General features: G+C 36.9%; 2 protein-coding genes across 2 annotated transcripts; both read left to right on the plus strand.

The window, feature by feature from the left end:
* The first annotated feature begins 284 nt into the window (after window positions 1-284).
* LOC137725386 (poly [ADP-ribose] polymerase 1) lies at window positions 285-7129 on the plus strand. Its single transcript, XM_068464049.2, has 19 exons — window positions 285-666; window positions 1308-1357; window positions 1449-1644; window positions 1827-2263; window positions 2675-2870; window positions 2951-3106; window positions 3220-3280; window positions 3383-3443; window positions 3535-3786; window positions 3918-4155; window positions 4245-4357; window positions 4451-4527; window positions 4667-4827; window positions 5292-5483; window positions 5610-5718; window positions 5894-5976; window positions 6097-6234; window positions 6484-6666; window positions 6832-7129. Exons 1-19 carry the CDS (start codon window positions 517-519, stop codon window positions 6877-6879), a joined length of 2901 nt encoding a protein of 966 aa, XP_068320150.2. The 5' UTR covers window positions 285-516; the 3' UTR covers window positions 6880-7129.
* A 2677-nt stretch (window positions 7130-9806) lies between these two features.
* On the plus strand, window positions 9807-11018 carry LOC137722870 (LOB domain-containing protein 16). The gene is made up of 2 exons (XM_068461980.2): window positions 9807-10236; window positions 10580-11018. The coding sequence occupies exons 1-2, from the start codon at window positions 9928-9930 to the stop codon at window positions 10907-10909; spliced, it is 639 nt and encodes a 212-aa protein (XP_068318081.2). The 5' UTR covers window positions 9807-9927; the 3' UTR covers window positions 10910-11018.
* The last annotated feature ends 2139 nt before the right edge of the window (window positions 11019-13157 follow it).

Below are 13157 nucleotides of genomic sequence, written 5' to 3' on the forward strand. Positions count from 1 at the left end.
AGTTTTCCTTAAATAAAAAGTACCGACATCCACAGCCAAATTGAATTTGATTGACTTGGTTCCAAAGGAAAAAGATCTTCGTCGAATTTTTTTTTAGAAATTCTGTGATCGTGATCGTTTATCGTATATTGTACGATCAGAAATCATTTCAACATTTAAAATTAAATATAAATAATATTTAACAAAAATTAACACATGATGCATAATGAATGATTATGATCGTAAGATTCCTAAGAAAAAGCTCCAAGGATTGACAAAAAGCTTCTTTAGCACGAAGTATTGACAAAAAAAAAAAACAAAAAAAACCAATAAAGCTTCTTCAACACGTTGTGATGATTCGGGCCGGGTCGGGTGAAAAAGGGACAGAGCCCTCGGTCAATTGAAAGCAGACAGACAAGGAGCCAGTGTGAAAGCACGTTGCTCTTCTTCTTCAAAATCGCACTGCGTCTCACTTCTCAGTTGTAGAGAGAGAAAGAGTGGAGAGAGAGAGAGAGAGAGAGAGAGAGAGAGAGAGGAATGGAGAACCCGCAGCCCCAAAAGCCATGGAAGGTGGAGTACGCCAAGTCGTCGAGATCGTCGTGCAAGACCTGCAAATCCCCCATTGAAAAGGAGACGCTCCGCCTCGGCAAGATGGTCCAGGCCACCCAATTCGACGGCTTCATGCCTGTAATTCACTCCCCTTCTCTCTCTCTCCTCTCGCTTTCTCTCTCTAACCCCCATTTCACCTGCACTGTTACTCTCATTGCCATTGGTCCATTGCCAGTAACCCAAAACAGGAAAAAGTTTAAGAAAGAAAACGAGAACCTTGAAAACAGCGATAGTGTGAGAATTTGAGTTTCTAACATTTGGGTTTTTGTTGTTTTTTGTGCATTTCCAATTACTTCGCATGTTTGGTAGTTAAAAGTTGGGTACTTTTAGTTGGGTTTGTTCAACGTTGTTTAGCATTTTAGTTACTGTTATGCAATTGGGAGCTTAAGCTTTGTTTGTTTTGAAGCAAATAATGCTTGTGTTAGTCGTTGGTCGTTAGTCGGACAGTGTTCTTCGGCAGAAAGCTTTTCGAGATTACATAAGGAAATGCTTGTCAGGAAATGTTTTTATTTTTGAGTTTTAGAAAGGAGACAACTTTTACAGCTCTAGTTTAAAGTCGAAACCTGGTTCAAACCATAATCAAGAAAACTTAATTCTATTTCTGCTCGAACAAAATGGATACTTTTGCTCTCTTCGACACCCCTCGTATTTTCTTGTTTGATTTCCTCTAAAGTACTGCATATGTAAATGTTTCGACTTGTTTTTGTTTTCTGAATCAGATGTGGAACCATGCTCGTTGTATAATGAAGAAATCGAAGCAGATAAAATCGTACGTGTAGCTGTAGTGTTTATCATAATCTCCTTTGGATTTAGTGGATGAATGCAGTGATTTAACTGATTTTCTTTTGTCTTGCACTTAGAACTGATGAGGTTGAAGGCCTGGAGCTCCTTCGTTGGGAAGATCAGCAGAAAATTAGAAGTTATGTACAAAGTGGTGGACCCCCAGATACAAGACCGGCAACAAGCAAGTTCGCTACTAAAGAATGTGGTATTTCAGTTTCACCAACTTCTCGCGCTACTTGCAAGCAATGCAGCCAAAAGATTTTAAAAGCAGAGGTTGGTAATTATTATTCAGGAAGTAAATTTTTGTATTTGTTGTGTGACAAGCTTTCGTCTCAGTTTATCCATAGAAACCCATCATCATCATATACAAGATACAGCATATTTCTGTAATTCTAGTTAATATGGTGTAACTGAAGTTGACTACTCTGCATGATTTCATTTTATTCCAACTTTAGGTCCGTATATCATCCAAGCCTGAAGGTCAAGGGCCTAGGGGCCTGGCATGGCACCATGCCAACTGCTTCTTGGAATTATCACCATCCATCGAAGTGGAGAAGTTGTCTGGATGGGAGACCCTCCCAGTTTCTGATCAGGACGTTGTACGTGCCTTGGTTAAGAAGGTTCCTTCTAATGCTGGCACAAAACGAAGAAAAGATGCTGGTGATGATCAGAAGTTAAAAGTTGCTAGGTCTGAAGGAGATGTGTCAACGAGCAGGGATGTATCTGTGAGGAATGCTACTGATGTGGGGAGTAAACTGGAGGCCCAAACTAAAGAGCTGTGGGCACTGAAAGATGATCTTAAAAAGCATGTGATGAATGCAGAGATGCGTGAAATGCTTGAAGTCAATAATCAAGATTCAACAGGATCAGAGCTTGATTTGCGTGAGCGCTGGTAATCCTCTACATTCTTCTTAGTGTGGAAATTGGCTATTTTCTTCTCTCTTTAGTTTCTTCTGTTTTTAATTTCACTTTTAAAAAACAGTTTTTTTCAATTAAAAAAATTGTTTATCCATAAATGCTTTTATGCATATTCCTTGTTTTGTAAAGGTTCTCATAGGCTTGTTAGATTTTGTTGCCTGATTTGTTTCCAACCCCACTTAGTGGGATAAGGCTTTGTTGTGGTTGTTGTATTTGTTTCCATAATGTAGACCTTTTTTCTTCTAGACGTAACCAGCTATGCATAAATATATGTGTTAATTGTTATTGGGTAATCATCATTTCTAAGTGGAACATTTTTTATTTTTTTATATTTTAAATCTGATTTACTTGAAGATGACATTTTTTTATTGCTATACTTATTTAGTGCTGATGGAATGATTTTTGGAGCACTTAAGAGCTGCCCACTCTGCTCTGGTTTTCTTCGATATTCTGGAGGTATGTACCGGTGCCAAGGCTACCTATCGGCATGGAGTAAGTGTTCTTACTCTACTCAGGAACCTGAACGTCTTGAAGGGAAGTGGAAAATCCCAAAAGATAAGGATAATCATTATCTTAATAAGGTATTCAACTATGGTTAATTTCATATTGGTTTTGGTAGACAAGTTATGAATTGAGTTTTATTTATTTATTTTATTTGCAGTGGTTTAAATCACAAAAGCTTGCAAAACCTGTGCGGATACTGCCTCCATTAACACCTAGCAAGCCTTGTGGAAGTCAAGGCCAATCTCAGTCATCTAACAGTACAAGCTTGGCGGATTTAAAAGTTGCCTTTTGTGGATTACCAAAAGAATCAACAGTATGGTCTTTTTTGTTCATTTTAATTTGCATTTAGTTCTTATTATCTGTGGAATTATCTTTTTTCCTTAGTGTCAGTTCTGTCTATCTATCTCATCGAGGGTGATATTGCAGGAAGAATGGTGTAGAAAAATTGAGGGTCTAGCTGGAGTGGTTCATTCAAAGATCAAAAAAGGCATGTGCTTATAATTTTGATTTAGTGCTTTCTTTGGGTTATGGCTGTGTTGGTAAAAGATGCATAACTTTAGTTATTCTTGCTTAACAAATTAAAGTGCAGATACTAATTGCTTAGTTGTGAGTGGAGCATTTGATGATGATGCTGAGATGAGAAAAGCAAGGTTAAGCTGCTATTAAATTGCTGGTCTTGACTTTTGGGTATATTTCTACATCGGTTCCTTTTTATCTAACTGGGTTAGGTTACGTTTTCAGGAGGATGAAGTTACCAATCGTTAGGGAAGACTATCTGGTTGATTGCTTTAAAAGACAGAAGAAGCTTCCATTTGATATTTACAAAGTCGAAGCGCTCCGTGAATCCTCTAGCATGATCACTGTCAAAGTGAAAGGTCGAAGTGCTGTTCATGAATCTTCTGGTCTGCAAGATACAGGACATATTCTTGAGGATGGGAAGAGCATCTACAACACAACTTTAAGCATGTCTGATTTGTCAACTGGTGTTAACAGGTGTGTTCGGTTTATTCTATCTTTCTTGCTCACATATTTGAGCCTATTATATCTCTCAATAAAAATTCACAATATGCGATATAAATTCTTCTTTATAACCCTCTCTTGCTGTCTCTCTTTTCTATGTAAAGTTACTACATTCTCCAAATTATACAAGATGATAAGAGTTCAGGCTGCTCTGTGTTCCGTAAATGGGGAAGAGTGGGGAATGATAAAATTGGAGGAAGTAAACTGGAAGATATGTCGAAATCAGATGCGATCCATGAATTTAAACGTTTGTTCCTTGAGAAGACTGGGAATCCGTGGGAAGCATGGGAGCAAAAACAAAATTTTCAGAAGCAAGCTGGAAGATTCTTTCCATTGGATATTGTACTTCTCGTTCTTTTCTTTCTTTTATATTTTCCTGAACTCTGTTTTTTGTTCTTAAATGATATCTGACTAAAACTTGGATTTTTCAGGATTATGGAGTTAATAAACAGGTTTCCAACAAAAACCAGAACAATGCAGACAGCAAATTGGCTCCTCAGTTGGCAGAATTGATGAAGATGCTTTTCAATGTTGAGACATACAGGTTAAACAAGTTGATTTCTTTAAATGTTTGTCTCTCCCCCACTCCGACTTTTTATTTATCTGTAACTCTGAGACCGATTACTAAGTTTTGCAGAGCTGCCATGATGGAATTTGAGATAAATATGTCAGAAATGCCGGTTGGCAAACTGAGTAAAGCCAACATCCAAAAGGGTAAACATTGAAAAGAGAATCTCTTCAATTTTCTGCAGAGCTCAAATATAAACTGTTCTATATTCAAATTTAATTTCTAGCTCTTTGGATAATAAAGTATTGTCGTTTAACTTCGTCATTTCCTGTTCTCTCTGTTCAGGGTTTGAGGCATTAACGGAAATACAGAATTTATTGAATAATAATGGTCATGCTCCTTCCACAAAAGAAAGCTTGATTATAGATGCAAGCAACCGTTTTTTCACTGTGATCCCTTCCATACACCCACGGGTTATCAGGGATGAGGATGATTTTAAGTCAAAGGTACATAAGGATGTTTTGCATATGCTCAACCCAGTGGTTTCCTTCATGCCTTTCCAATACCAAAAAGATGGTTTTTCTGCTCCTATATTTCATATGCATGTATTTAAATGATGTCATTGAGTTTTTTTTTTGTTGATGATACCAATCTCTTCCTTGATGGGTTGCTTATATTAATTTTTATGATAGCACTTTAATATTAAATGTTTCATAGTACAAATTTATCTTTATAACCATGATTATTTTGATAAGTTATTTACTTCAAAATATGTGATTTTGGTAAGAAAATATATTTAAAGTTTCATTACTTATCATATGTTAAAAGATGAACTCATGGAAAAAGAAAAAGTTCATGTAAATGGTGGGAAAGTGGAGTTACTGCTGCTATGTTCACATTGCAACTGATATTGGCAAGTTCGCATAGTTACAAGCGAGGGATAAAATGTGCCTTCATTTATCCTTGGCAGGTGAAAATGTTAGAAGCTCTCCAGGACATTGAAATTGCTTCCAGATTAGTTGGTTTTGATGCTGATAGTGATGATTCCCTTGATGAGAAGTATAAGAAGCTCCGGTGTGATATTGACCCAATCCCTCATGATAGTGAAGATTATCAGTTGATTGAAAAATATCTTCTTACTACTCATGCCCCTACACATACGGTGGGTTTCCATCTTGATACTTTCGAGTTCTGAGCATGCTGTGCTGGTGACCTATCTTTATATACTCAATATTTAATGTTGATTTATTCCCTAAATCTTGTGTCTGGCATCTTATTTTATTATCAGGATTGGAGTCTTGAACTCGAAGAAGTTTTTGCACTTGAAAGGGAAGGCGAATTCAATAAATTTGCTCCCTATCAGAAAAAGCTGAAGAACAAAATGCTTCTTTGGCATGGTAAGTTGCACCACCTATAAACTTTAATGTAATAAAATTTTTGTGTTGTGAGATGGGATCGCCTATAGTTGCTTGCAATCTTTCTCTTGCCAAGGTTGATAGAAATGTGCTTTTAAATGTAATTTCAGACCTATAACCAACATTAGGAATAAAACTGATTACTTTATCCTCCCAGGTTCTCGGTTTACAAATTTTGTGGGTATACTTAGCCAAGGACTGAGAATAGCTCCTCCTGAAGCTCCAGCTACTGGTTATATGGTCTCTCTCTCTCTTGCACATTTGTGTCTATATATGTATTGCGCGTCTCTTCATGTGCATAGCAGTAGTGTATTATTTTTTTTTCTGCAAGACTAAGAGTGTAAACATTTTGCATTACAGTTCGGCAAGGGAATTTACTTTGCTGACCTTGTCAGCAAGAGTGCACAGTATTGCTATACAGATAAGAAAAATCCTGTTGGCCTCATGCTTTTAAGTGAAGTCGCATTGGGGGAGGTCTACGAGCTCAAGAAGGCTGCAGTGAGGACATTTTCCATTATCTTCTTATGCGCTTTGATTGTGTGTTTTGATATTCTTTCTGAAATTTGACATTGTGCGTCCACTCATTCGAGCCCGTGGTATATACTTGCCATGTGTAACTTAAGCAGTAGTGTGTGGGGGTTCTTATGCATCCTAAAAATTTCTAATCTTGGCGTCTGGAGCCAAAAAATAGCCATTTCTGATTTGAGTTTTGCCCATTAACTTAGTGTTTATGCCACGATCTTTCAGTATATGGACAAACCTCCAAAGGGAAAGCACTCTACAAAGGGGCTTGGCAAGAAAATACCTCAGGAGTCACAGTATGTAAAATGGAAGGACGATGTCGTCGTGCCTTGTGGCAAACCAGTGCCATCAAATATCAAAGCTTCTGAGCTCATGTATAACGAGTACATCGTTTATGATACAGCTCAAGTAAGTTCTAAGCTTTGTTTTTGTTATCTCTGGCATGTGCCACTTTTGATACTATTTTCACTTCTTGTGCTGATTTAAAACAAATAGTATAGAAGTAAAACTACAACTGTAGTTTTACAGTTTTTAGGAACATAGTAACTTTACCGGGCAATGACATGTGGACAGGTGAAGATGCAATACCTGTTGAAGGTGAGGTTTCATCACAAGAGGTGACGGAGACGTATTGATGTTCAGTATTTTGGCTGCGGTGTACAGTCAGGTGGTGGTTTGCTAAGAAACTCACACGATGTTGATGTTGGATGTTTATAGCGGTAAGGTCTATTTTGGGGATTTGTGTGAGATCTTTGAACTTTTGCTTCCGGCATTGTAAAGAATGTTTTTATGCTACGGAATCAAATCCTCTTCGGACATTTTGTTCACTTTTGCTATATGTTATCAATGAGGATGTCATCGTTCTGCCTTCTTTCCCCACGATATCCACAATCTTTCTATAGCAAAAAATGCCTAGTGTTTGAGACCAACTTACGTGAAACAGATTTACCGTCATATTGAGACACTGGATGGACATGTTGCAATCCAGCAGGCAACTGGAGCATCTAACTGGGCTGGGGTATCATACCAAAAAACAACTGGACTGGGACCAAAGGGAAAAATTAGAAAGAAAGATGGACTGCTTCTAAACGTAAATGTCAAACCTTTCCCAATTGGACTACAACTTGGTGTAAGTTGGTTTTCTTTTGGAGAAAGACTTTACCAACAGACAATTTGTCAACCTGGCAATCAAACAATGGTACACAACAATGGTATAAAGGTAATGTGTTCTCACTTGTCCACATAACATTGTTTCATTGATTAATTGTTTCAAGGTGTAGAATCATCATTTAGAGTTTAGACTTTATGGTTCTAGTCTTGGATTGGATAATCTCTTCGGTTTTAGTTTGTAGGACCAAAATTTGATACTTAACCTAAAATTTGAAGCTCTAAATGATAACTCTACACTAAATAAAGAAGATGAGCACATGCTAGCAGTGGATTGCTAAAGCGGTTAGGGTCTTCTTCCTTAACTTACTACATCCCAGGTTCAAACCCTTCATATGCCAATTAGTATAGAATAATGTAGAATATCGCTTGTACCAAAAAAGAAAATGAACACATGAGATATAGATATATTTTTTTGGGTAATCTAAATGCTATGTAACGGCAAAAAGAAATAAACTACGACCCAAAGAAGAGAAAATCGTAACCGATGTGGGATCTTGCAAACAGCTTTGCATGTGTGCCATGTGCTTTGATGATGATCAAAATTTGACTCCAACTGAATGTTAAGCTAAGCTGCCAACGTCATGTGTGAATGGATAGGAATTTTTTCTTTATATATTATACATTTTGCATATTAATATACTACCGATCGTCCATTCACATTCATATGTTTTCATATTAAAATACCACCGATCGTTCATCCATTCATTCATGTGCTCAAGTGCTTTGGTGGTAAGAGCTTGTCCAGTAAGCTGATCTGCATGCAGAAGCAGAAGCTGAAAGCTGAGCTCAGAAGCATGAATCTGTGACATGGGAGTGTAGCTTTTGTTGCAAACAGCCATTTTCCTCTGTTAGGATGACGACCCTTCTCATTCATTTGAGTTGAAACCTCTTCTCATGCACCAAAAACATTTTATATATGCACCCAAAGGAGGTGGCAGGTCAAAGTAACTCCGACCTCACTGAAGCACGTTTTCTATGATTCATATCCATGCATTCATTCATAGAACTTTCCCTTGGCATAAATTGGGTCATATATATACTTGGATTGACCAAGTTCCATTTTAGGTTGGTAATTGTGTCTTGTAAGCGACTCATACTAGTTGAAGCCAAGACTAGGGTTTTTGCCCTAATCGACGGACACGTTGAGAAAATCTCATTTTTACTCATTTTTCTTCAAGTTTGATTGTCTAGTGTTGGTATTGAAATCACCATTGAAAGCTTAACTTTAGAGTTTACAGTCTTATATTTATTAATTGCTTAGATATAAGATTTTTAAGCGCCAAAATATGAAACTTAAGCTCAAAAAATCCATTTTTTACACGTCAATCCTTTGAACAAAACGAATCTCCTAAAAATATCTCTAAAGAGATGTTACTTGTTAGTTGATGCTAACTGAACTAGTTTTTTTTCCCTAATTAGCGAAGTGTCTGGACTGCAGCAACAAGATCGGTAAAAAAATCCCCAATTTTGCAGTTCTTGTGGTTCAAGTTGAGGCATTTAATTTGTGTCGGGTGAGATTTTGTGAAAACGATGGCCTTATTGAAACCACTTTTGACTAATTTTCCTTTTTGTCTGATGTGATCAATGGTGTGTTACATAACGCACGAGGATAACACAACTGCACTCACTCACTTCATTATAGACTTCTAGCTCAAATTTTCAGCTACAAGAAAGCCCCAGCCTCATCATTTTCTGACTACCTGACCAATTTCCAAAATCTCGACCAAATCGGAAAAACCTAATCACAACGGGTTGTATTTTCGTGTCTGTCTTACTAATTAAGTTTTTAATCACGTGACGAATGACCAAACAGAAAAACCAAACCAAAGCAACGCAGCACCAATTTTCTTCACGAAGTTGGAGAATTGGGGTGTTGAGCTTGAACAACATGACTGACTAATTAGACAAATATCGTACGTATTGAATAATAAAACCCTATTTAAACCATATTGCTCAAGGTAACTGAATCATTAGTAATTGTCGGTAGAAAAATATACCAGAAGAGCTGTGGCAAGTAGCAGTGAGTGAACCACAATGTCACAAAACGACAATTTGCAGCAGTTCCCAGGTGCGGCGCCGTTCGGCGGAAAATATAAACTTATTCAAACCCTAAAATCAAACTTTGCCATTAAAAATTTACTAATCAAACTCAGTAGCCATTAATCATCCACACTGGAAAAAATATAAATAAAAAAAATAATTGTGTTACAAATAAGATGAAGGCTTCAAAAAAAAAAAAAAAAAAAAGTAGTCCCCACCATATTACATAAACCATTAAAGATTGTCCCCTTAGAACCCTACATACAGACCTTCCTTTGTCCCCCGTTCATTTCTTATAAGACTCCCCCTTTTATGTTTCTCAATGCCCCACTTTCCTCCTCCAACTTCATCACCATTTCCTAGTGTGCTCGTGTGCCTAAATTCTCATTATTTTTACTCTTTTTCCACCAATTTTTGCTCTCACTCTCTCGCTCGGATCTCTTTGTTTGTCTACCAAAAATGGCTTCTGGGGGTGGTGCTGGCAGCGCTGGGACTGGCACTGGGTCTCCTTGTGGGGCATGCAAGTTTCTGAGGAGAAAGTGTGCTTCTGATTGCATATTTGCACCTTATTTTTGCTCCGAGCAAGGACCTGCTCGTTTTGCTGCCATTCACAAAGTGTTTGGCGCCAGCAATGTGTCCAAGTTGTTGTTGCATGTTCCTGCTCATGATCGTTGTGAAGCTGTTGTCACAATTGCCTATGAAGCTCAAGCAAGAATTCGGGACCCCGTTTATGGATGCGTGGCTCACATTTTTTCCTTGCAACAACAGGTGATTAATTAAACTCACCCTTCTCTTTTATCTGTTGAATACTGAGCTAACCCTTTTATTTTGAGGTTGAATTAGCCAACCCTTACAAATCCTTTCCTCTTTTTGTTGAATTAAGATAACCCTTTTCTATTTTCCGTTGAATTAAGCAACTGCTTTCTCTTTAGGTTGAATTAAGCCAACCCTTTTGTTTTTAGGCTGAAATATGCAAACCCCTTTTGGTTTTAGGTTCAAATAAGCAAACCCTTTTCGGTTTTAGGTTCAAATAAGCCAACCCTTTTGTTGTTAGGTTGAATAAACCAAACCCTTTTCATATCATTGTCTAAAAGTTAGTATTCATATGTAGGTGGCATGTTTGCAAGCACAATTGATGCAAGTAAAGGCTCAACTGGCTCACCAAAACCTCATTGATTCAAGGAACATGGAGAGTACTCAGTGGCAGGGGAATGTGAATGGATCAGTCTCAAGCTTTCCAAGTTATCCGAGCTACGTGAATCCTATTTCACCTCAGAGCTCGCTGGACTCCATGGACCCCAACAGTGATATTGCCATGCATATGCAGGAGATTCAAAGCAGCAGAGAGGAGTTCTCGTATCAAGGTTGTTCTAAAAAGAGACAATATAATGGTGACTTGGGAGAGCTTCAAGCTTTGGCCCTCAGAATGATGAGAAACTGATCAATCCCTACATCATGTTTTGTTTCAACGATATGACGGTGGCCCTTCAGATGTTTCTGTGACCAATGATGTATAAACTGAGCCTGTTTTTTTTTTTTTTTTTTTTTTTTTTTTTCTTTCAAGAAAAAGAAATTAGTACCATTAATCATATAGTCTCTCTCTCTCTCTCTCTCTCTCTCTCTCTCTCTCTCTCTGATATGAGAGATTTTTCAATGTGACCGGTACAAGGAATGATACATCACGTGTCATTGTACAAATGGTGAGATATGTGTGCTAAAAAGTTAATAACTTAAAAAATGAAATTTCCCACCACTTCTATTAAAACACGTGGTGTACCATTTGTGTTCCTGTCACAATTAAAAATTTCTCCTCTAATGTCTCACTAAAAATATTACTGCAGTTGCATAAATTACTGGGCTAATCTAAGTCATCAGCTTTAATCTTATGAAGATAATGTAGTTTTTACTGAGGGGCAATAATAGAATACACCACACTGAGGTAAATTAATCTTGAAATCTGAGTCCTCTTGAATTGTTAATTACCTCATTTACTTATCAAATTCAACAATGAAGACGTTTGGCCCGGCTTACAACTTTAGTGATAGGGCATTATTTCATGCCACCTTCAAGTAAAAAGTTTTAACTATTGTCCTCCCCCTCCATTTAATACAAAAGATGATACTTTGGGACACTCTGGCATTCAAACATCTAAATAATTAACCAATTTTTCATGGATTTAGCTAAGATTCAAGCACTCTTGGTGTTGTCCCATTTTTCAAAAACAAGAAATTATATATATGTACAAACTTTAGCCTGAAGTTGCTTCTAGATACAAATGGTGTCTATTCTATTAATTAGATATATGATATTTGGATTGACATGCAAAGGCATGTAAAGGAGAACACCTACACCTCTGGAAATCCCATGATTAGTTTAATCTTTTTCCTTATTAACCAAGATTGTTGGTCCAGCTGTCCCCCTTTTTTTTAATTTTTTTCACTATTATTAGGAGGAGGGAGAGATTTCGAAACTATTATAATAATTTAAGGGTTGGGGAAGTTTCGAATTCAGAACGTATGAGTAGAAACCCAACACCCTATCTGCTAGAATATTGGATCACATGCATTGGTCCAGCTATCAATCATCACCAAAAACAAAATTAAATAAATAAATCATCCATCCTAATGTACCATGTTTCTTATTTTATAACTAATTAAATTAAACTTACCAACTTAATTTAGCAGCTTTAATTCTTTATACTGAAGCATACTCCTAGCTAACAAAACCACAAGGTGTTTCACCGGGATATACATCCCCGAGGAGCTAGGGTTTGACATGATGAGTTTGCTTTGAAATCTATCATCTCCCTAAAGGTGGTGTGATTAATTAGGGGAAGATCAAGAGAATGTTATCATTGTAGTTAAAGTGCAAACACACTCTTGAGCTTTGAGATGATACTACTTAATGGCCCCACTTTGCTGGCTTAAGGTTTTTGTTCTAATAAGTAGGTTCACCTAACATTAGTACACTAATCCAAATTTAATATTCTCAAACCTATGATTTTGTATTCCTATATATAGACAAAGTGTCCCCTTGATTGAATGCACAAACCTGCATCATTAGTTAGTACATTGGCAACTTTAGGTTTGTCAAACCAATTAACCAAATTGTTTCTCCAAAATCTTGTAATTACAAAGAAGATTAAGACATATTAATCTTATTTGAAACAAGTTATAAGAAGAAAAAAGGGTTCATTGGGAAGAATAAATAATAGTTGTGAGGCCGCATTAAGTGAAAATTAATCAATTTTTATTTCTTCGGGCCCATAACTGTAGCGTATACACTAAATTTGTAGTCAGTCCAGTCAAGTGGCCTGTAACCACTTTCATACTATCTTTTGCCTCTTTGGCATTAAACAATTGCATTGTGGGAAAATAATGGAAAATGCACCTATAAAAACATATGTTCATCGACCTCTCCACTCCATCAATTGCAATTACAGGGCTTGTTTGGTGGACTGGTTGGAATATGTTGTGACCAATTAAAATTGATTTGAGTTCATCTTTTGTTTGTTGTGTCAAATATGATGAATCCACACTAGAATAAGTTATCTAACATGTTCTTATACATGGTTACAACTTACTAGTTTTGTCTTACATGTCCTTGCCAATTCCATTTCTAATGCTCAATCACATCTAGCCAACCAAACCACTTAGAAAGTAAATATACCACAAAATATTAATTAAAAA

Source organism: Pyrus communis, chromosome 5, assembly GCF_041283825.1.
Source record: "Pyrus communis isolate YQ-2024b chromosome 5, ASM4128382v1, whole genome shotgun sequence".
Classification (NCBI taxonomy): Eukaryota; Viridiplantae; Streptophyta; class Magnoliopsida; order Rosales; family Rosaceae; genus Pyrus; species Pyrus communis.

Excerpts from the sequence above, each read along its gene's own strand:
- LOC137725386 (XM_068464049.2), top strand. The coding sequence starts at position 517 with ATGGAGAACCCGCAGCCCCAAAAGCCATGGAAGGTGGAGTACGCCAAG. Across the intron at positions 3,281-3,382 it reads TCATTCAAAGATCAAAAAAG|ATACTAATTGCTTAGTTGTG; the intron begins GCATGTGCTTAT and ends ATTAAAGTGCAG. Across the intron at positions 3,444-3,534 it reads GCTGAGATGAGAAAAGCAAG|GAGGATGAAGTTACCAATCG; the intron begins GTTAAGCTGCTA and ends TTACGTTTTCAG.
- LOC137722870 (XM_068461980.2), top strand. The coding sequence starts at position 9,928 with ATGGCTTCTGGGGGTGGTGCTGGCAGCGCTGGGACTGGCACTGGGTCT. Across the intron at positions 10,237-10,579 it reads TTTTTTCCTTGCAACAACAG|GTGGCATGTTTGCAAGCACA; the intron begins GTGATTAATTAA and ends ATTCATATGTAG.